This window comes from Stegostoma tigrinum, chromosome 12, assembly GCF_030684315.1.
Source record: "Stegostoma tigrinum isolate sSteTig4 chromosome 12, sSteTig4.hap1, whole genome shotgun sequence".
NCBI lineage: Eukaryota > Metazoa > Chordata > Chondrichthyes > Orectolobiformes > Stegostomatidae > Stegostoma > Stegostoma tigrinum.
The window spans coordinates 30,918,925-30,943,110 of record NC_081365.1 but is presented as its reverse complement, the minus strand read 5'-3'; the positions used below and the strand labels follow the sequence as shown (position 1 = coordinate 30,943,110).

The window sequence follows — 24,186 nt, the reverse complement described above, 5'->3', positions numbered from 1 at the left end:
CCTCCACTATTGATGCAGATTGGTACAAGATTGGCACTGCAGTAACAGATCAATGCTCCTTCGACAGCACCTGACAAACCCATAATATCTACCACCAGTAGGACAGGGCAGAAGATGCATGGCAACATCATTAATTGCAAGTTCCCCTCCAATATCACAGTTTCTTCGGTGTCTCAGGAACTCCCTTCTTAACATTATTGTGGGTGATTCTATGCCACAAGAACTGCAACAGTTCAAGAAGGCAGCTCATAACCACTTGGACACTTGAAAAGACTGCAAATGCTGGAAGCTAGAGTAAAAAATCATGTGGACCTGGAAAAGCACAGCAGGTCAGTGTCTGGGGAGCAGGGAAGTCAACATTTCGATTTGGAACCTGATGCTGTCTGACCAGCTATGCTTTTCCAGCTCCACATTTTTCAACTCACAACGATGTTCGCCAAGGCAATAGTGATGGACAATAAATGCTGGCATCGCCAGGGTGGCCTATTTTCTGTGAACAAATCTTTAAAAAGTATTCAATCCTTTGTACATTGCACTCTGGCACCATGTTTAACAAAGTCACCAAATTATTAAATTGCATATGTTTCAAGGGGCAAGCACACTTTCATTTTCCTGTACCAGAATCTGGTTCCTTCGTGCATTTGTATGCTCAGAGTTGCACTGTGTTTAAAACATGACATGACAAAAATACTTCTGTGAAGGTCTAAAAAATTTAAAAACATTACTTTTCATGACCCCAAATAAGAACAGCCTCAAACGGCCAGAAGGGAAGGAGAGAAAAAAAAAACCCATTCATCCTTAAATTGCTCTTTAAGGCGATGACCTCATGGAGACTTGGTAACGATCTGGGATCATAGTAAATGTGAAGTTCATAGGTACAGAATTTCTGCAGGTTAAGGTGATGATGGGATACAAAAGATATTAAACTTGGTCCTACAGCATGCCAATTATCTGACCAATCTTACAGCTTACATTTTAACTTTTAGTATTTAACAATAACTGAAATTAGGCTCTGCTAATCCTGCGCAAGACGGTGCACAAAATTATTAACAAAAATAATTGAATAGGGGACCACGAAGCAATTAAAATATATCATTTAAAACATTTTCATTGTACTTAATTATAGAAAGCTGAAAATTAGTTTTAAAGTACCACTCTGCATGGATATAAAATTCAGATAATTGTCTATGCCATAAAATCCATACATTCCATATGGCACTCGCTTGAAATAAATTGTTGGATAGATTAATGGGCTTAATGGATGTGTAAAACAGCAAAACAAAATTAAATATTGATACTGAGCAGCACTTTGCAGTCTTTGATAATTTTGCTATAACAGCAGATATGTTTTCATTAACAACTTCAGCAAAGCTATTTTGAAAAAGTGCTTTCACTGACTCATTACAATTATTATAAGAGGAAATTGTTGCTGCTTGAACCCATGTTTCAAATTTCCAATGCTTATTAAACATATGTTTCTTCTAATAAAAGCATATTTCTATACAAGATAGTTTAAAATCTGAACTGTTAAGATCAGGACAGTCTGTGTACCTTGGGTGCAATTTCTGGAGTATACCCATCTGACCCTGCCAGAGGCAGCACTGGAAGGTCCACCTGTCAGTGGACCAACTGAGGTTTGAGATAGTCAATTGTTGACAACAGCCAATACGTCAATTTGTATTTCAGTGTAGCTACGAGGAACAGTGAAAGAATAAGTCAGCAGTGTGAGTAAATACTCCCCACCTGTATAGATGAGTGCAGTTCCAACAAAACTCAAATAGCTTGTCACCATCTAGGACAAAGCAGTGCGCTTGTTTGGCACCATATCCACAAACAACACTCAGAAACAGTAGTGCATACCATCTACAACATGCACAGCAGAAATTCACCAAATATCCGTAGATAGCACCTTCCAAATTCAAGACCATTTCCATCTTAAAGGATAAGGGTAGCGGATACATGAGAACACTACCAACTGCAAATTCCTCTCCAAGCCACTCACCATTCTGACGTGCAAATGTACTGCTGTTCCTTCAGTACTGCTGGGATCCTGGAATTCCCTCTCACATGGCAACTATAACACATAGACTGCAGTGGTTCAAGAAGGGAGCTTACCACCAACTCCTCAAGAGCAATTATGGACAGGTAATAAATGCTAGCCTAACTAGTGATGCCTACATGCCATTTACAAATTAATATAGAAAGCCCATAACCAATATTTGTATTGTGTAGCTGAGCAAGGTTGGAGCTTGCAGAAATGCAGACAGTACTAACTTGATTAAGCTAGCTGTTTGTGAAAAGCTGAAATTGTTCCTGTGAGCCTGTGCTCAAGTCCAGTTCCAGAATTTAAGGCAGTACAGTTGCAGGAAAGGAGAGTGAACCAGAAGAATGTGAGAAGACATTGAGGCAGTCCATAACTGATGGAGTTTAAGGGAGTTCTCTGAGCTTTACTGAATCTCATCCACAGTTTTAATCAGATTTGATGATCCAGTGACATTAATACCTGTGGGTAGCTGAGAAACCTGCAACATTTGTCTTGGTCACTTTTGCTATTTGCCCTGGTGGGTTTTCAACTGTATTCATCACAGGTTAATTCTCAATGGGTATTGGAATAAAAGTTGTGTATACTTTGTACATCATTTGATCATCCTCATTTTGTAATGTAAAGTTCATCATTCTTTGTTAGAAGCTATGGAATCTTGTGGCTTTGTTCTCTTATTAAGCAACTATGATCCCACGCCTTGTCAAACTTTATAAAAAAGACCCTAGCCAGATTGTAACTTAAATTTGGCGACTAGTCCAGAATCATAACAGTGTGCAAAACAAACTAGTACTTTAGTTTTGAGGTTAAAATTGTATCAGTGATAATGGGAACTGCAGATGCTGGAGAATCCAAGATAATAAAGTGTGAATCTGGATGAACACAGCAGGCCCAGCAGCATCTCAGGAGCACAAATGCTGACGTTTCGGGCCTAGATCCTTCATCAGAGGGTCTCTGATGGGTCTAGGCCCGAAACGTCAGCTTTTGTGCTCCTGAGATGCTGCTTGGCCTGCTGTGTTCATCCAGCTTCACACTTTATTATCCTAGTACTTTAGTTTCCCTGCATTGCAACAAATGATTACACTTCAAAAGTACAATAGTAGCCGTAGAATACTTTGGAACATCTTTGGGCTATGAAAGTTGATACGTAAATGCACTCATTTTCTGTCATTTATAGAAAGAATAAGGGTCATAAGGTCTATATATAGAAATAACTGGTTTCGGTATATACTTAGGATAAGGCGTTTTAATGTAACAATAAGCAGATTTGTTAAGCAGGGTAGGTTTCCTAACTGATATTGCTGACACCAGTTGTGTTTGTGATACTGACGGCAGATATTTTAAAGAAACAATATTGAAACTATCAGACTGCCAAGGATGGGATTTGAATTCAAGTTCCCTGAATTATCAGCTAAGTAACTAATCGTGGCACAACCACTTGGTGAGTTAAAAGCTTGCTTGCCAACAACAGCAGGAAGTCTTCAGCCCAATCTACTCAGCTGGCCTTATTTAATTATTGATGGTTCGCCTCTCTTATGAAATGTTTGGGAAGAATGTGACTGAAACTATGATTCCAAACCTTGATGTTTTTGAGACAGATCAGACTGGAAAGTCAAATCGAAAAGGAAAATTAACTCTCTCAGTTTCTAAGAAAATTAAGAATAAAAATTAGATTGGAAGGCAAAATTTCTGGAGAGACTGAAATTGGCTGAAACGTATAGAACCAAACCCTGGTAATGATAATCCCAGTGAAGTAGTAAGTGACATAGCCCAGATCTAGAAGCTAGGAGTAAGCAAATATACAGTTGTTCCAGCCATTCCTGTTACTTCACGATAACACTGATAGATATAGGTCATCTGGGTCATTTTAAGCACTGTGGAGGTTGTTCCACAGACTTGCACCGTTTTTGACAAAGATTATATTTCTGGAACTTAGGTTACTTATGCATTCATGATGGCTAAGAAAAGACTAAATCCTAGAAGAAAAATTGAAATTCTTGTGAGCGAGATGGCTTGGATAGACTCTGTGACTGTGATAGAGTACATGTATACTGAATGAACTGTGGAGCCAATTCACAGGCTCTCTTTCAGTTGCATCTGCTATTAAATGAACAATTTACAGCTTATCTTCAATTTCAATTTGTCTGTTAACTCATACCTAACTTCAGTGATTTTGAGTGTTAGAGTATAGAACGTTATAATAATTAACATTTACTTAGTTTGACTCTGGGATAATAAAAAATCTTTGTTTTAAACTATGGAACCATGTGGCTTCATTCTTTTAGTAAATAACAGTGATTTTGGATATTCTCTGTCAAAAAAAAATTATTGGTCCTGACTAAGATTGTAACAAAAAGATGCAAAGTGATTCTAATTCACTCTTGGGATGTGGGCATCATTAGCTGGGCCAGTATTTACTGCCCATCCAAATTTCCATTGAGAAGGTGATGGTGAGTTGCATATATGAAATGCTAAAGCTTAAATGGTGTAGATGCATCCACAATTTCATTGGGAAGGGAGCTTCTGGATTCAGTCACACTGAAGGAATTACAATATAGTTTCAAGTCATGATGGTGTGTGTCTTGGACATGAACCTTCAGGTGGTGGTGTTCCCATGGATCCACTGCTCCTGGCCTCTGAGGTGGTTGCAATTGTGAGTTTAAAAGATGATCTCTAAAGACCACTGGTGAGTTGCTGTAGTGCATCTTGTAAATAGTGCTCACTGTTGCTGTTGAGCATTTACCATGGACGGAGTGAATATTGGAAGTAATGCAAGGGATGCTGATGGAGCAGATTACTTCGTCCTGAAGATATTTTGAGTTTCTTAATATCAGTGGAGCCATGCTCATCCGGATACGTGGAAAGAAGTTTATCATTTCCCTAACCCGTGCCTTGTAGATGGTGGGCAGACTGTGGGGAGATGAGAAATGACTTATTTGCCACAGAATTTCCAGTCTCTGATCTCTTGTAGTCACTGTATTTACAAAGCAGGGCAGTTCAGTTTCTGCACAATGGTTGTCACCAAGATGTTGACTTTGAGGTATTTAGCAATGGAAATACTGTTGAATGTCAATGACTCTGTCTTGTTAGGAGATGATGTTTGCCCAACAGGTTCATGACACAAATATAAACTTAACAATTGCTATGAAATCCTCTCTTTTTATTCATTAATGGAATGTGCGTTTTGCTAGCTAGACCAGCACTATTGCCTATCCCTAACTGCCCAGACAGCAGCTTAGTGAGCCAGCTGGATTTATAACAATCAAAAATGGTTACATGGTCCCCGTTAGACAAGCTTTTAATTTCAGATTCTAATAAATTTAAATTTCACCACCTGCAACATGGGATTTGGACCCATGTACCCAGAACATTCATCTGGGGCTCTGGATTACCTAAAGATGAATTGGCATTTAAATCAAGCCTTTAGTCACATTTACACATGGTCATTGTTTAGTAATATCAGCCAGGACAGGAATTCCTCCACCCTGCTTTTAATGGAAGGTATTGTAATTGGTGTATCAGAAATATTTTTGTGTATATTGGTGTTTAAGGGGAAACGAAACAGGCATATGAGAAAGTGGTTACTATAACAGATTAAATTAGAAAAATGGATGAAGACTCAAGTAGAGTCTAAATATTGGATGAACTGGTTGGACCTAATGGCTTAGAGCATATCCTAAATAAGCCAAAATGGGTAAAGTACAAGGCCAGTGTTTTACTCCTTTAATAAAGGAGCTGTACTGTAGCTTGCCTTTGTCTATTCATATTTGATTAATGATAAACATTAGGTGTATACCTCACACAGTTTCTCCTTCTCATGGATTTTTTGTTTCCATGCTTTAATTTCTAGATGGCTTTCATTTTCTATTTGTTTGCAGCTGTCACGCAGGTCTTCAATGGTATGTATTAATCTGTTTCTTTCTTCCTCTATTCTTTTGAAAGTCTCCTATGAAAGAGAAGAACAGAATTTAGTCCAATCAAAGGATGCTTGATTAGATTTAGAAGAACTATTTTGCAATTTTGAGAACTATTAAAGAAATGTGTTGTATGAGCTCTGCATAGACAAGAAGAGACAGGTTTTAAATGCCTATATTTTCTATCACACAATACGTTACACTACAAATTGAGGATATGTTCAAACTAAGTTAAAAGTTATCGGATGTATGTGCACTATAAATTAGGTGCTTTCCATTTCTCACTTAACCAAACCTCATTGCCTCGTGCTGGGGATGGCAAAATATGGGCTCTTTCGTTTTGCACTCACTGTTGAAATCACAGAACTCAGTTTATGGTGGACCCATGGAGGGGGGAGACAGCATACATTCTGCAAATTCAAACTCATCCTGCTGTGGTGAAAATTTGAAAAGTGGGCAACTATAGTAGGGAAAAGGCATTGTGTTTTTAAAAAAATCGTATTCAAGCTACCTTAAAATCAACGTCATCAGTGTTGACGCAAACATCAACCTTCCCATCCAAAATCTAAAAACAAAAAGCAACAAGTGATGCATCAGCAAATACTTTTCAAACATTTCTCCATTATTACAGAAGCCGACACAATTTGCTACATAAAACCATTTCATAGTTTCTTCAGCTAACGATTCATCTGAACAATGGAATAAAATTGTGTTATGTAGCATCTAATCACTTTCAGAAACATCTCAGAACATTTCATATAAATGATTCACATTGTGTAATTACTTTTGCTAAATGGAATACCAGAACTGCTTGTTCTTTGGCATGCCTTGAGAGTTTTAACATACGAGTGAACCACTGGAACAGACAGGCCTAGAACACTGTTTAATGTCTCACTCAGACGACTGCACCTTTAATAATGCAACATCTCCTCAGTACTTGACTGAAATTCAGCATAAATGGTGAGTTGAGTTCTGGGCTAAGACAGAGATTCATAACTTTCTAATTTGAAGAGATGCTGCAATCTAAAATGAACGACAAAACTAAGTGGATTTGGTGAGTGAGTGCATCATTTTAGTTACAGGGTAGGCAGAGCTTATATGGATAACATGGAAATGAGTTATTAAATGCACTGAAAATTTTTCACACACACTAGGTACTCAGCAGAAATGATGCTTATCTGATCCAATTAAGTGATCTGGGCTGCAAAAATAAATAAGTAGAAAACAAATCTGACCAATCACTAGTATGGTAATTGAAATGTTCCCTTCATTACAGCTTAAAATACTGGCTGAAGTGATTAGTGTCAGCACCTCCGGCTGAGAATTACTTGGGTGCCACCTAATGGCAAAGGGTTTTATCTCCAGGAGAGGAAAATCAAATGCGTAGCTTCACCACATGAAGGATTCCTGTGGTTATTCGCTCAACATCATCAGGAAAGACAATGGCCAAGTGGTAATGGCAATGGCCTAGTAATTCAGGCACCCAGGTAATATTCTGGGGACCCAGGTTCACATCCCACCATGGCAGATGCTGGAATTTGAACTCAAGACCATCGTTGGGGAAAAACTCATTTGGCTAACTAATCCTTGAGGGAAGGTAACTATCATCCTTACTCTAGCCTATACATGACTACAGTTCTGAAGGGTCATTGGACTTAAAATGCTGCTGAGGTTCTCCAGCTGTTTCAGTTCTTTGTGCTATTTAAGTTTAAAAAAATTTGGAAAATGGACTTCATTTTTGAAAATGTATATCTGGGTTGAGAGCATCACTGCCTATCCCTAAATCCCTTGAAAAGATGATGAAGTATTTCCTTCTTGAGCTGCTCCAGTCTATGTGCTGTAGGTGTACCTACAGTGTTGGTTGGGAGGGAGTTTAATGAATTTGACACTTCAGCAATGAAGGACTGCCAATGTCAGGTCATCTGGCTTGGAGGGGAACTTGCAGCTTGATGAACTCAGATATCTGCATGAACTGGGTGGTCAGAGTTGTGGAATTAGAAAGTGTTGCATAAGTCGTCTGGGGAGTTGCTGCATTGTATTTTGAAGATTAGGCTTGTCTAACAGTTGGCCCTTGATAAGAAAATGGCCCACTGAGTGATCTATGTGGCCCACAAAGATATTGTTTCAAATACAATGGAACTGGATGATTTTGCATGAAGCTGCTCATTCAATCAGAGGCTGTTTCTCTCCAAGACTGGATGGTAATTGAGCTGGAGGCGAGGATGGGAGTCAGACCCACACTAATTTTTATTTCCTGGAAATATTTATTATTGAACAGCTTCTTGCTACCCTGATTGGTTGGCCTTAGTCAGGACGCTCTGCTTGGCTAACCACGGGCACATAGTTTGAACCTTAGGCTCTAATGCACGCAATGTTTGAATATTCCTGTAAATAAGATTCAATTCTGAAAAGAAATTGCCTTTTACTGAAATGTGTTTAGATCTCTCTGGAAAAAAAAGGTCACATTGCTTTCAATGTGAAATATTTGTCTTCTTTTCTAATATGTTCGTGGAATGGGGAGACACTGGTTAGGCCAGCATTTACTGCTTTTGAAAAGGTGGTGGAGAGCTGCCTTCTCAAATTGCTGCAGTCCTTTGCATCTAGATACATCCAAGTCCTGTTAGGAAGCAAGTTCCAGGATTTTGGCATAGTGACAGTGAAGGAATAAGTCAGGATGGTGTGTGACTTGGAATAGTGACTTCAATGTGGTGGTGGCTATAAACATATACGTATAGCTTCAGCTGATATGAACCCACAAGGGTTTACATATTAATCGTAGGTGGCTTTGCCAGAAATAGTATGGTGTCCACATAATCCTTCTTGCAGTTAAATCACTGGACTTTAACATGAGAATATACATTAGTTGCTCTTGATGAAGAAATGATATTTCATAATATATCACTTACCTTTTCCTGGCTTATCTCTTCTCCACGATCATCTTCACTTCTATTGTTGATGTCACAGGATTCAGCTGGATAATAAAATGGAAAACCCAGATGAAAATTGTATTCCAACGAGTTAGTTGCTATATTCTAGCATCCGGCACTAGATTTAAAATATATTCAGCCCTCACACTAAATTCACTCCTCTCTAATATGCGGGTTGTGTTCTACAGCAATGGCGAATCAAGAGTGAGCTGGTGAGATCGGACCAGTGAGGCAGCCCAGAGCGGGACACTGGCAGTGGCATGATGAGGGCTGGAAATCCCAGAGTGGGACTCTGGCTGAGGCACGGCAAGACCTGGAAAGCACAGAGCGGGACACTGGCAACAGGCGAGGGTTAGAAAACCCGGAGCGAGATTCAGGAGCAAAATCTTATTCTAAGTTAATGTGAAAGGTGTCATGCATGTACAGCGAAGGTACTACTCTTTGCTTTATTTTTACACTGAATACATGTGACTATAAATGATTCAATTTAATTCAATTCAAAGGCAGGTAGGATGAAACACTCAAAAACATCTGGAGGAGTCATGTCATACTTGGAACAATAACACTGTTTCACTCTCCATAGAAGCTGTTGAGTTTCTTCAGCATTTTCTGCATCTGCAGTACTTTGCTCTTATTAGGAATGAAAACTCCTCAACCTCAATCTGCTTCCCTCTGTGGTACCTCTCCTTCCTTTGCATTTTCTTAAAGAAGCTTTGTCTACTTTCAAAATTTGTGTCATGCATTCAGGGTATCAAGGTTTTAAATCATCAACAAATAAGAGATGAGACAGGCATTAGGAATTTTACAGAGATAATGGGAACTGCAGATGCTGGAGAATTCCAAGATAATAAAATGTGAGGCTGGATGAACACAGCAGGCCAAACAGCATCTCAGGAGCACAAAAGCTGACGTTTCGGGCCTAGGGCTTAGGAATTTTACAGTTTTCTTTTGAAAATTTTAATTTACAAAAGATGAAGGTTTTTTTTTACCCATTCTCAGTTTGATGATTTTTCTGAAGTTGATGGAAATCAAAAGCAAAAGCCCATATGAAAGTTAAGTAGTAGTCAGAGGCCTTTTGGTCCATTGAGACTGCTTCACCATGCAATAAGATCACGCCTATCTGATTTTGGCATTAACTCCACCATCCCATCTGCACTTCACCGTAACTCTAGGCTCCCTTGTAGATCAAAAATCCAACTCAACCTTGACTCCTAATATTTTTAACTTATTCTTTCATGGGATGCAGACAAGACTGAAAAAGTTAGCATTTGTTGCTCTTCCACGATTTCACCTCAAACAAGTGGCTTGCTGATACAATTTCACAGCACAGTTAAGAGTACAGATCTGGAGTCACATTTAAAACCACACAAGGATTACAAATTAGATAATGGATGATACCTCTGTAGTTACCACTACAAAGAATAATTTAATATTTCACATTTATTAACTACACTCAAATGACACCAGCTGCTGTGGTAGGGTTTGAATCCATGTCCTCAAAGCTGCACCTCTGGTTTACTAGTCCAATGATATTACACTGCTTCATCATCTCCACGGCTTTCAGTGGAAGGGAATTCTAAAGACTGTATTAAATGGGGCAGCTTATTTTAAACAGGGCACCCTAGTTCTAGATTCTCTTTTGGTATCTACTCTGTTAAGCTCCCATTATATGTTTTGATAAGGTCAGTTAACTTCTGCTAAAGTTCAATGAGCAGTAATCCAACCTACTGAATCTTTCCTCAGAAGATGACCCCTTCATTCTAGGAAGCAGTCTGGTGAACCTTGTCTAAATTGGTTCCTACGCGAGTATGGAAACAATAAAACACTGAACTGAAATTATGATAAATACAACTGACTGAGCGATACCAAAGTATGCTGGGAAATTAAGTATACTTTACATGCTTAGGTTCCATAATTCAAGTCCAGCTCATGACTTTGAGTTAAAATATCAAGTCCCAGGCTAACTTTTAGTTACAGACTAAGGCTTCAAGTAAAAATTTAATCAAGGCATTAAAAGGCAAATTACAATACCATTGTTCAATTTCATTCTGTTGAAGGATTGATAAAGTGCTCAAATCTAGAGAATGAACTTCACTGTCCAGTGAATCATATATAATAAGGATCACTACCCTGTGGCAGTGCAATACAAATGGGAAGAGAAAAAGAGGCGAGACAGAAAAATATAGAAACATCATTTGAACGAAGTAACTATCTTGTTAATTAATACGGTCTAAATAAATCATTAGTCTGAAAATTAGGAAAATCAGATGTTTAAAAATGCAATTATCTCACCCAGGGTTAATTAGTGGTGTAACTGTACCCACTGCTCATCTATGTATTTTGTAGCTTGGAAATGTGCACATGAACAACATGTCGTTTTCAGCATGCAATCTAAATGAATTTAGATTAGTAAACGTAGTCAAAAAATTCAGTGAATTATAATAGGAATTTGAATTCGACCCTGCAATACTAAGGTCAAGAACTAAACACAGTGCAACGTTTTTCCAACTAAACTCTAGTTGGTTACAAGAAATTTACTTTACTTTAAGCATTAAACTTTGAGATTAAGAATCTTTGCTGTAAGCATTCTTGGCCAGATTTTACTGTGGCAAGATAATTGAATATTTTGGACTATTTTGGGTGAAGCAAGTTACATAAAATTTGAGCTGATACCATTGCAGTGACATACTGAATCTAAGTGAACAGAGCAAAACAGAAACTCAGTGAACACTAACCAATCAGGTGGAAGGACTGTGAAATTAATTTAATGGGTTCTTGACAGTGATTAGTATTAACATGGTGATCATGGTGAGTTAGATTAGAATGCAAAAGACAACTTTCTGTGATGAGTTAAATTCATGTCTACTGCACACATGTATCAATTTGAATTCATTGCATACATTTGAACAGTGATGGAGACAGCAAGATGTAATTTTCAAGTCTACGCTGCAGTTTTTTATTTGGTAGAGCAACCCTTTGGATATTTGTGCTTAATGGCTTACCTGGCTGGTAGCTGCCATAGCATTTTAACCTAAATAACAGCATATGCCATTAACCTCTCATTATATTAACAAGAAAATTTAAGCCATTGGCTGATATCGCATAACATCTAGTAGAAGACTAGAGAGTTAACAAATTTGTTGTGAAATACAACTGTAAATTTTGCTTGATCTTTATGCTCTGGAAATTACATTAATGAGCTAAAAACTTGAAAATATTGGAAAACGCAAACAGGTTTTGAAAGATTTTTGGGAGCATGATGGTCAGATTGTGCAAATGCGAGGTGAATTCGCTTAGAAATGCACAGATTAAGCACACATTAGAACATATAATAATTAAATTTGACACTTGGAATGGATTTTCCCAATCTTGTGATGGCAAGTTTGCAGATGTGATTCTCAAAGGAAAACAGGAGGCAGGTGCATTGCATAACTTACTAACACATTCCTCCTGCCAGAATGGAAGGGGGGTAGAATAGTCAGGTACTTTTGTTGAATTGGGTCTGAACTTAAAGATCTGCCCACATTTTGCCACCTCTGAATCAGCTCTCCACAGCAGACAGAAGCCACGGTTTCGTGGCACATATGAAACAGAATTAAGAGTATGTCATTTATCCCTTAGAGTCCATTCCATCATTCAATGAGATCATGCCTGTTCTTCAATACCATTTTCTTGAACTTCCTCAGATTGCCTTAGTGGATTAATATGTAGAAGTCTAATAATCCAAGTTTTGATTAGACTGAATACCAGAGGGTCTCATGCAGAGAATGCTGTATGAAAAGGGCATTAGCTGGAAAATTCACATTTCCAGCTCAAACAATGATTCAGAGAATCATAGAATCCCTACAATGTGGAAACAGGCCCTGCGGCTCAACAAGTCCACACTGACCCTCAGAGCATCCCACCCAGATCCATTCTCCTATAATCCACCTAAACTACACATCCCGGTACACTACAGGCAACTTAGCATGGCCAATCCACCTAGTCTGCAGATCTTTGGACTGTGGGAGGAAACCAGAGCACCCGGAGGAAACCCACGCAGACACAGGGAGAACGTGCAAACCCCACACAGACAATCGCCCCGGGGTGGAAACGAGGCCGGGTCCCTGGCATTGTGAGGCAGCAGTGCTAACCATTGAGCCACTGTGCTGCCCCAAAGTTTCTAACAATTTTGCGGGGCTTACTATTACACCCAAATCATTTCAACTTCAGACATACTCCTCTGCAGGTACCTCCTGTTGAGGAACCCCTACAGTCTGAGAACTACCCCAATAATGCCCACACTTCTCTTACTGGGGCTACCAACGTTCATGGCATTCCTATGGAGCTGAAAGAGCCCGCACTAACTCTCTGAAGAACATCCCACCCAGACCCAGCCCCCAACCCTATGCCTGTAACACCGCATTTACCATGGCTAATCCATCTATCTTGAACATCCCTGGACACTGTGGGGCCATTCAGCAGGGTTGATGCACCTAACCTGAAAATCTTTTGACTGTGGAAGGAAACTGAAACACACGCAGACAAAGGGATAACATGCAAACTCCACACAGACAGCCACTCATGGTTGGAATCAAACCCGGGTCCCTGGCACTGTGAGGCAGCAGTGCTAATCACATGCCACTGTGTCACCTCTTCCAGAGCTTCTGACCTGCTGATTAGGCTTGCAGCACTGAGAGCTCGCCATGAGGTCAAATATGGAGATGGCTGATTAGGAGACTGTGTCTTAGAAGACTGTATAAGTTGCCAGGAAGTGTAGATGGCCACCATTTTGTCCTCACAAGGACTTCTGAAAACCATTGGAAAATCCAAATGTACAAAAAAAGTTACATAACTAGGAAGTCCACAATCACAAATTTCTTCAAATAATTTTATTACTTATTTTTCTGTAATGCTTATTCATAGTAAAACATGATTCACATCTGGCTGGATTAGTTTTGTCAAACCAAATCTAGCCTTTCTTGTCAGGTGACTGACACCCAATCCTGGTCTAACAGTCCCAACTCTCACTTTTTTCATTAGCTGCAGAGCACCTTAGGAAAGAATGTTGAAAGGAACAGCTCCATACTGGATATAAATGGTAGAACATTTAAAAAAATATTCTCCACCATTATTGAGCCCTCTTATTTTCAACCACCTGCACTCCACTTCTTTTCTTATAGACCCAAAAGCACCTTAAAGTATGTTGCAGACAACACAGTATGGAGCTGGAGGAATGCAGCAGGCCCAGCAGCATCAAAGGAGCAGGAAAGTTGACGTTTCGGGTCGGGACCCTTCCTCAGACATTTCTCTGATGCTGCCTGGCCTGGTGTGTTCCTCCAGCTTCATACTGTTTTGTCTCTGACTCCAGCATCTACAGTTCTAGCTATCTCTTAAAGTATGTTGCAATTCATTTCACTCTCTCTCTCTTTCTATGAGCACACCAATGTCTTCCAACTTCTGAACTGACTGTCAGTCAAACAAACCATAGTTTGATCTTCAGAGACCTTTCCAACATTTAATAAAAAGTCAGATGGGTGGATGAGCGAAATGCAAACTAGGGAAGGCACATGGAATTAGGACTACTGCTTTTCTGGAGGAAAGTATTAATACTAACTGGTGGGTCCAATAGTCTGGTTTTTGCTGTAATCTTTATCGATAGCTCTGCAGTTCAATCTCTAGCTGAACGCAGAATTTGTATCAAAAGTCAAAAGCAATTACATCTTCAAACCTTAAAGTGATAGATACTCATATTCTCATATAATACTGCAAATGTTAGAGTAAAACAGGAGATTTCACCAATATGTATATTGTATGCACATATGTATGAGTACATTTTTAAATTCTTTGTTTTATTTTAGTGCTCCATTTCCTTTTGGAATCATTCTCAGTTATGGCAGTCATATTTCCACACAGTATTGCATGATTTAGTGCATATGATACACAAATTTAGAACAATATAAGGAAGCCTTATTGAAAGTCAATTTTACGTGATTTTTATTGATTTTTTAGCTTGTATTGCTTTAATTATCAGTTGTGTGCCATTGATAGCTGATGAAAGATAACAAAACTCTGGTAATGTTGCCTTTTTGCAGTATACTGAGTTTGCAATGGAATATGAGTAGATTTCTAATCAGCTTTCACTGTTGCTCTGACTGAGCCTGGAGGTGTGCACTATGTTTGTCATTAGTGTCATTACTGCAGTGTCCTCAACATGAATTTAAATGTTTTCCCCGTGCACCAATACGGCCAATCAGATTTTTATCTACATTGGGTTTAAAACTTTAAAAAATCCATCAAACAGGGTTTTTCAATATATGACAAAATTATTGATTTGTGAGAATGAGATCTATTTTGCATAAATGTAAAGCTAATCAACACGGCTTGAAATATTGAAGTATCCACCTTTCTAAACACCCTAAAGCATACATATAAACACTATCATTCACTCAATGAAAAGGGAAATGATGGACTGTTCTCTCTGCAGCATTTAAATGTGAAAAAAGGCAATTTTGCTCAATAATGATTAGTGCATTGAAGGCAAAGAGAAATATGTGCGGCATATTCAGATGGTTATTGGTCTGACTTTCTGACATGTGGAGATGGCCATCCCCAAACATAAGCTCTTTCAGAGGACAGTCACAACATATTTCTTTCAAAAACCAAGAGCTGAGACTCTCCTTTCCTACAAGAGCCTCATCACCAACTACTCCAAACAATACCCGAAGCAGAGTTTGAAACCTGTCAGTCAGTGGTCTCCCCTAAACAAACAAAAATCCTGTTAAAAAAATCCATGCCCTTTTGTTAGTAGAATGCTTAAATATTTTAAGACCAGAAATCACATGACACCAGTTTACAGTCCAATAGGTTTATTTCAGGGTCGTACTCCTTCTTCAGGTGTTAAAGAGAGGTAGTATCAGACACAGAATTTATAAGTAAAAGATCAAAGAGTAACAGCACTGATGAGGATGTTCTAAACAACCCTGAGGTGCTGTTAATTCTTTAATCAGTTAGAAGGTTTTAACTGATCAATATGCATATGTAAATCCCCAAATTCCTTTCAACTCACTGTCTCTGTGTGTGTGTGTGTGTGTGTTGGAGACAGACAGTGCATGTGGGGGGGGGGGGGGGGGGGGGAGGAGGAAGAGAGACAGAGAGAGTGTGTGCATGTGTGTGTATGAGAAAGGATCTGTGTGCGTGCTTGTGAAAGTGAATGCGTGTGTATATGCATGTGTGTCAAGAGTGTATAGTGTAGTGGGGTCACCTGTAGCATGACATGAATCCAAGATCCCATGTGAGGCCGTCCTAATGGGTACTGAATTTGGCTATCAGCCTTTGCTCGACGACTCTGCATTGCGTATCTCAAAGTCCGCCTTGGAGGATGCTTACTCGAAAATCCGAGGCCAAATGTACTTCACCGCTGAATTGTTCCCCCACTGAGAGGAAATCTCCTGTCTGGAGATTGTTGCGTGGTGTTCATTCATCTGTTGTTGGAGCATTCAAGGCCATTCGACCTTAGTTCTTTGAGTAAACTTCCTCCAAGGCAGACTTCAGGATACACAACGCAAAGTCACCGAGCAGAGGCTGATAGCCAAGTTTGGTACCCATGAGGGCGGCCTCAACTGAGATCTTGGGGTTCATATTGCAGTACAGGTGGCCCCACTACACTATACACACTCACACACATGCAAACACAAACACATACGCTCAGTCTCACAGAGATCTTCTCTCATACACACTGTCTCTTAACAGCGTGCTCACGCACGCACATCACACTCTCTCTCCCCCTCCACAAACACACTCTCCCACATATACACACTCTCTCTCCACACACATGTACACAGACAAACACACTCATTTTCTCTCTCTCTCACACACACACACACACACACACACACACTCTCTCGCTCTCTCACACACACGCACGTGCGCACACATATGTGAATCTATCGGGCGAATACTTTCTATTTTGTTGAAAAAGCATACAATTTATAGACAGTCAGTCAATGTGGCATCTTGTAAATTCCTACTTTAGAAATAAAACCAGTCTGACTCCAAACCAAAACACAAATAGATTCTGATCAAAGCCTCACACCTAACATGCATTGTCTGACCTAAAATGTCACATCTTCTTTACACTGATAAAACCTTTGGTTCTCTCTGTACAGTGACTTCAAAGAAATTTGGGGATTTACATATACAGATTAATCGATTAAAATCTTCTAACCGATTAAAGATTTAACAACATCTTCGGTTGTTGAGAACATCCTCATTAGTAGTTTGATCTTTACTTATAAATTTTGTGTCTGATACCACCTCTTTCACTAACATCTTAAGAAGGAATAAGACTCCGAAAGCTGGTGTTTTCAAATAAATCCGTTGGACTATAACCTGGTGTCATGTGATTTCTTACCCTGTCCACGCCAGTCTAACACCAGCATTCCACATCATAAATATTTTTAAGACAGATAGATGGATTGTTCTCAAGCAAGGAAGTGAAAGGTTATTAGGTGGAAATGTAGGCTCAAGGTCACATTCATATCAGTCATACCTTACTGAATGGTAGAGCAGGCTACAGGAGTCTACTCTTGCTCCCAATTCATGTTTTTGTATCTGCACTGTAAATGTTTACATGAGTTTCAGGAACATTTATCCAGTGCTTAAGAACAGAAAATTTAGGACTTCATAAACCAGCATTAGCATTTCTGTGAAGCAATGACCATTTGTGATTTATAATAAAGCTCAAGGTATTGGTTTGGGTGCACTCTTACAATCCAAAACTTAATTGGAGACATTACTGTGTGGAAAATGTATATATTAATTCCCCAATATTGTATTTTGCAGTTGGCATTAAATTAATCTGGTGATTACCACTGCCAAGGAAAAGTCACAATGCGTAGAGATCATCAAGGCATTAGTACAATGAATACAATTAATCCTATGAATTTGTTTGGATAAAGTTGGAATGCTAACTATAACGCTAAATTTATCAGGAGGACTATAATATCCTTAGAAATATAGGAATATTTCAGAGAAGAGAGACATATTGATAAAACTTTTTGCTTTGCACTCATCAGGACAAATACAAGAATACAAAATCTCAAACAATCACAACAATTCAGTATAACAGAAAAGGATTTCCCATCATTTTATACATGGCATTCGTGCAGTTGTCTGGATGAATTCAAGATGAGCAACTTTGGAAATGAGCCTCGCTTTTCATAAGTATTCATGTTCTGTACTATCAAGTCATATTTAAACCTATTATATATATAATCTCTGTGGTCTTTGTATTTGAATGATTGCATTTGTGGAAATAATGGAAAATATTGCAGATAAGGTGCTCCCATAGGGCTGTATTACTTATTAAATATTTTCTTCCGCAATTTACACTGATACTCATATTGTATTAGAACAGGAAACTGGGCTGCAAGAGATAACATTATAATCAAGTGTGGTATGACTTAAGGAAACTATTTTCCTACCGTGACTCATTAATGCTGAATTAAAATCGTCATGTGATAAGTTTTCATTCTCACTACATAGGTAGTAAGATGACAGAATGGCTTGCCTGCTGGTTGCTCAAAACCAAATGGAATGTGGGAGCCTAACGTCTGGCATACAAACTATACATCCTGTTTCTAGGAGAGCAGGGATCACTGCTGCCTGGTAAACTTTGACTTTAGTCTCGTGTCTGAGACCCTGGTCTTAAAATCTTTTTATTTCCATTGGTTGAAGGCTGAGCTTGGCTTATTGGAGGTAATTATGAAGTATACCATCAATATCAGCCTTGAAAATAAGTTCCCAAGATATAGAAAGTGACCTATATTTCCAAATATCCCCCACTAATCCTAAAGAAAGGAGGTGCTGTGCCGTGGGAATTGATTGGAATAGAATGTCAGTTTTTTAGGCTGTTTAGTGAAAAGCCCATTGCCATCTTCTCCAAAGTATGCGAAAACAATGAAGTTGAACTCAGTTTCTGTGTGAGTATCATCTGATAAGTACCATCTGCATACTGAGCTCTACCATTTGAGATAAAAACCAAAAGAACTGCGTTTGCTGTAAATTAGGAACAGAAACAAAGTTGTTGGAAAAGCTCAGCAGGTTTGGCAGCATCTGTGAAGGAAAAAATAGAGTTAACATTTCAGGTCTGGTGACCCGGTGAGTTCTGAGGAAGAATCACCGGTCCTGAAACGTTAACTCTGTTTTATTCTTCACAGATGCCGCCAAACCTGCTGAGCTTTTCCAGAAGCTTTGCTTTTGTTCTATCATTGAGACTTGAGTGGCTTTAATTCTGGATTGCTGTGGAGGTTGAACAGTTTCCAGGTCTGGAATGTTGATCATCCTCACTCATGTGGACAGTTTTCTGGAGGCAAGGAGCAGTACTGCAGTGAGGAAAATGGAGAAGGGAATTTGAGCAACTTCATGGCTTTATTTGACCCCAAAATTATTGTCCACGAAGTGAAGATACTTCTGCCCTCAGCCCTTCTCTTCCCTCCCAAATCAATGATAGGATTCCCCGATCCTCATTGACACTCCACCTACCTCCGCATCCAAAGGATTGTAAGCTATCATTTCCATCACCTTCAATGGATGCCACAACCAGACTCATATTCCCCTCCCCTCCTTTGCCAGCATTCCACAGGGATGCTCCCTCCAAGATACACTGGTACACTCCTCCTCCTTTGCCAACATCTCCTCGCACTCCCACAGCACGCTCCCATGCAACTGCAGAAAGTGTAACACCTGACCATTTACTTCTTCTCTCCTTACCTTCCACGGCCCCAAACACACCTTCCAGGTGAAGCAGGGAATTATCTGTGTTTCAATCAATCTAGTCTATTATATTTGCTGTTCACAGTGTGGTCTACTCTACACTGGGAAAATGAAAAGCAGACTGGGTGACTGCTTTGCAGAACACCTGCATTCTGTCTGGAAAAATGGCCCAAGCTTCCAGTTGGCTACAACTTTAAACGTAGCCAGTTTCCCACAACTTCAAACACAATCATGTTCCCACACCAACATTTATGTCACAGGTCTGCTGCAATGTTCCAGTGAGCCTCAGTGCAAGCTTAAAGAACAACATCTCAATTTCTGCTTGGGGACCCTGCAGCTTTCGGGACTCAACATCGAGCTCAATAACTTTAGAGCCTGATTACATCCTCCCATGTTTTTTACTCACTCCATACTGGTCATATTATGATTTGGGTTACTTTTAGCATAGTCACCCATTCTCATGTACTCCCAGGTCCATAATCACATTATATGCGCTGCATTCAGCACAGCTAATCCATTTTTTCACTCTTAGCTCTTAGTATCACTTCTTCAGCTTTTTTTCTGTGCCAGCCTGCTACCCATAATCTCCTTGTTTACCTATCCCTTTCACAGCTACCACTCTCTTTCTCTCTCTCTTTTCGCTCCATTTCCACCTATATGCTCACCTCTCCCTTTTCCCCCACTTCAACTCCAGCATGAATATCACTTTACCAGGCTACTAACACTTCTAGTGCAGTCACTGGATTCGAAACGTTAAATCTGGTTTCTTCCTACAGGTGCTGCCAAATCTGCTGACTTTCTCTAGCAATTGATGTTTTTGTTTCAAATCTCCAGCATCCGCAGTTCTTTATGTTTGTTTTGTTGACACAATTGAAAAAATGTTTCTAATAATGTAAATATATCTTGGCTCACAACTGGTAAGGGAGATAGAAATATTATTGTTTTACTGCGGTTTTTTTTAAACATGAGAGCACTTTGATCCTGATATAAAATCTAAAATTGTTATTGCAGTTTTATAGGTAATCAAACAATATAATTTCACTTACTGAATATCAATCATCACAAAAACATACCAACTGCAACAAATCATTTTGTGTCCAAATTATAACTGTGATAAATCAGCAAGCAAAAGACCAAGGGAAATACTGCTGATTCTGGAAACTGAAACACAAAATGCCGTAAATGGTCAGCAGAGCTGGTAGCATCTTTGAAAAAACAAAGTCAAGTCACTGGATCGACTGGATATGTTGGAGATCTGCCACCACGAGTCTGAGTGCTGTCAAGGTGCATCTCTATTCAAAATGGTCTGCTGCATCTTGTGGCAGTCAGGTACTTAACAGGCCACCAGCCAACCAGCCCAGAATCAAGGATGCTGTACTCCTGCCCCAACAGCTGTTAGACAATCTGAAAATAGCAGGTCTTTGGTATTCAACAGGCAGTGGTTACACCCACCTTAGGCCTCACAGAGGAAGGAACCAGTGATAAGTGAGAGAAGCAGGTAGGGGCTTGTGGTATGGGGTTACATAGGAGCAAAATAATCAACAGCAAAGGAAAGACAGGGTGATTCTCAGCAGCCTCTCCCATTTCTCACTGCCAGGACTCCCTCACTCAAACAGTGAATGCCTTTAACTGATGGCCAAAACTAAACAGTCCCACCCAGCTTGCTCTGCACGGCAGATCCCTTGCCTACTGCTTAGAAAAATAATGGGTTATGGGATGAGTTCCTCAAGTGGACATGATATGGCCACTTCTGGCATAAACTGGCAGCAGGAAATGAAGGCCATTCCACCATGGGTTTGTTATGGACATGAGAAGTTGGCTTGTAACAACTGTCCAACCACCTGCCTGATTAAATTCCTTTCCTGCTGCCAAACCTGCCACAGGAAAGGGCACAAAATTCTATCCAACCTCTCAGGTCTGTGAACTACCATTGGAAAGACAAAAAAAGGAAGGTAATGACAAGCACAAGCAGTAACTACTGTAGCTGTAACGATTGTATGGTTAAAACAGACCTTCATTCATCTTTGCCATAGGAGATCTCAGCTTTCTTTCAGGTGTTTTGACCATCTGCATTATTGGTAAGATTCTGACTTTATAGCTATACCTTCCACATGAAAACTAAGGGTGCTTCAGCAAAGTATTAGCTTGCATATAAATGCAAAATTCAGGATTAAATATTTTGAGGACACGCCACATCAATCTGTATCTCTGATATAATTTAAAAGAAGTTTTATTAGATTATACCAGACCAGGCTTTCTGAAACTGTTCCTCCAAAAGCAAATATTCCAATTTAGACAAGGGTCAATGCCTAAAGAGAGATACTATCAACTGAACTCTACTGACTAGGCATTAAAAAATGAGTTAGATTTATAATTTAAAGTTTAAAACAAATTTGAAGCCAAATCCCTTTTATTTGTTACTTTATTAATTATTTTCTTGATAGCATTTTGAATCTGTAATTTCTGTTTTTGTTTTCATGTTCTTACAGAGTTAGCAAGGTTCATCACACTTCTTAATGAGAGTAAGATTGTTCTTTACAAGACATATATAGGTAATTTCCTTAAGCTAAGCAGAACGTAAGTTGTAACTCATTAGTAATCGACTGGCTTTCTGAACCTGTTGCAAAATTAGGAATATTGGCTTTTGTGCACAATGATTCATACAAACTTGACAATAGCATGTTACTTCTGATCATCCTAAATGGATGATTAAGCACAGTAAGGGAAATGAATGGGTTAGTGCTGCATCATTGAAAGGTAAAATGTGGGACCACAGCTGTGATTTGACACTCACTCTGTTCCTAAATGTACAAAAGACAGCAGAGCACCTGATGATCAAGTAGCATCAAAGAATTCATCACCATGATTGAGCCTAAAGTTCTACAGGGCAGCACAGTTTAAGAACAGGATTGACAAGGGCTGAGAGGTGGATGTGATCTCCATGGACTTCAGTAAGGTGTTTTACAAGGCTCCTCATGGTACACTGGTTAGCAAGGTTAAATACAGGGAGTACAGGGACAACACAGGGAGAACTAGCCACTTGGATACAGAACTGGCTTGAAGTTAGAAGGTGGTGGTGGAGGGTTGCTTTTCAGACAGGGGGCTTGTGCCATGAAGATCTGTGTTGAGTCTACTGCTTTTCGTCATTTATATAAATGATTTGAATATGAATATACGAAGTATGGTTAGTAAGTCTGCAGATGACACCGAAATTGGAGGTGTAATGGACGCCGAAGAAGGTTACCTCAGAGTACAACGGGGTCTTGACCAAATGGACCAATGGACCAAGAAGTGGCAGATAGAGTTTAATTTAGATAAATGTACTGAATTTTGGAAAGGCAAATCAGAGCAGGACTTATACACTTAATGGTAAGGTCCTGAGAAGTGTTGCTGAACAAAGAGATCTTGGCGTGCAGGTTCTTAGTTCCTTGTAAGTGGAGTCACAGATAGTGAAGCAAGCGTTTGGTATGCTTGCCTTTATTGGTAAGTGTAATGAGTATAAGAGTTGGAAGGTCATTTTGCAGCTATGCAGGTCATTGATTGGGTCACTTTTGGAATACTGCGTCCAATTCTGGTCTTCCTCCTATAGAAATGGCGTGAAACTTGAAAGGGTTCAGAAAAGATTTACAAGCATGTTGCTAATGTTGGTGGGTTTGGGCTATTTTCCCTGGAGAGTCAGAGGCTGAAGGGTGACCATATAGAGGTTTATTAAACCATGAGGGGCATGGATAGGGTAAATTAACAAGGTCTTTTCCCCAGGTGGGGAAGTTCAAAACTAGAGGGCATAAGTTTAAGGTGAGAGGGGAAAGATTTAAAAGGGACCCAAGGGGCAATTTTTTCATGTAGAGGGTGGTGTGTGTATGGAATAAGCTGCCAGAAAGTGGTGGAAGCTGGTGCAATTACAACATTTAAAAGGCATCTGGATAGGTATATGAATAGTAATGGTTTAGAGGGATATGGGCCAAATGCTGGCAAATGGGACTAGATTTATTAGGATATCTGGTCGGCATGAACAATTTGGACTGAAGGGTTTGTTTCCATACTGTACACCTCTACGACTGCAAATACTGAAATCAACACCATTAAAATGAAGTTAAAAATTTCTGGTACCAATATGTTCTCCACTCAAGTGAATAAACGTAAGGTCAACTTTACCAGGTCCTGTAGCTTCAGGCTCCAGTATTAGTTCTTGATTTTGTTCTTCAGGCATTTCACTGTTCTGACTCAGGGGACTGCAAAGTGACACAATGGTTAACAGGACAAAAAGCATCATTTGTGCCTCAATGTCTACTGTTCTTCTAACTCAATCACTTAATTATTAAATCGCTATAAAATATCGCTGTTGCAGCTGTCAAAACATCTAAGACAAATTGGAAAGTAGGAAGTGTTGCAGAACTCAGAAGGCCTAGAATCCGTGGTTAGCAAAACTGAGTTAATATTTCAAATCCAATATATCTCTTAAGTTAGGTTCCACTAACTCTGTTTTGCTCTTTATAGATGCTATCAGATCCACAGAGATTCTGCAACACTTTCGGTTTTCTTTCTGATC

At 39.4% G+C, this 24,186-nt stretch overlaps 1 protein-coding gene across 2 annotated transcripts in view; it reads right to left on the bottom strand.

The window, feature by feature from the left end:
• LOC125457216 (E3 ubiquitin-protein ligase DZIP3-like) overlaps positions 1-24,186 on the bottom strand; it is a 133,859-nt gene that overhangs the window by 38,272 nt on the left and 71,401 nt on the right. For both annotated transcript variants that reach the window (XM_048541131.2, XM_059650260.1), the window contains 4 exons: positions 23,793-23,869; positions 8,862-8,926; positions 6,467-6,520; positions 5,838-5,987 (listed from right to left, as the gene is read on the bottom strand). In XM_048541131.2, coding sequence (XP_048397088.2) covers positions 5,838-5,987; positions 6,467-6,520; positions 8,862-8,926; positions 23,793-23,869 — 346 coding nt within the window. The remainder of the gene's footprint in view (positions 1-5,837; positions 5,988-6,466; positions 6,521-8,861; positions 8,927-23,792; positions 23,870-24,186) is intronic.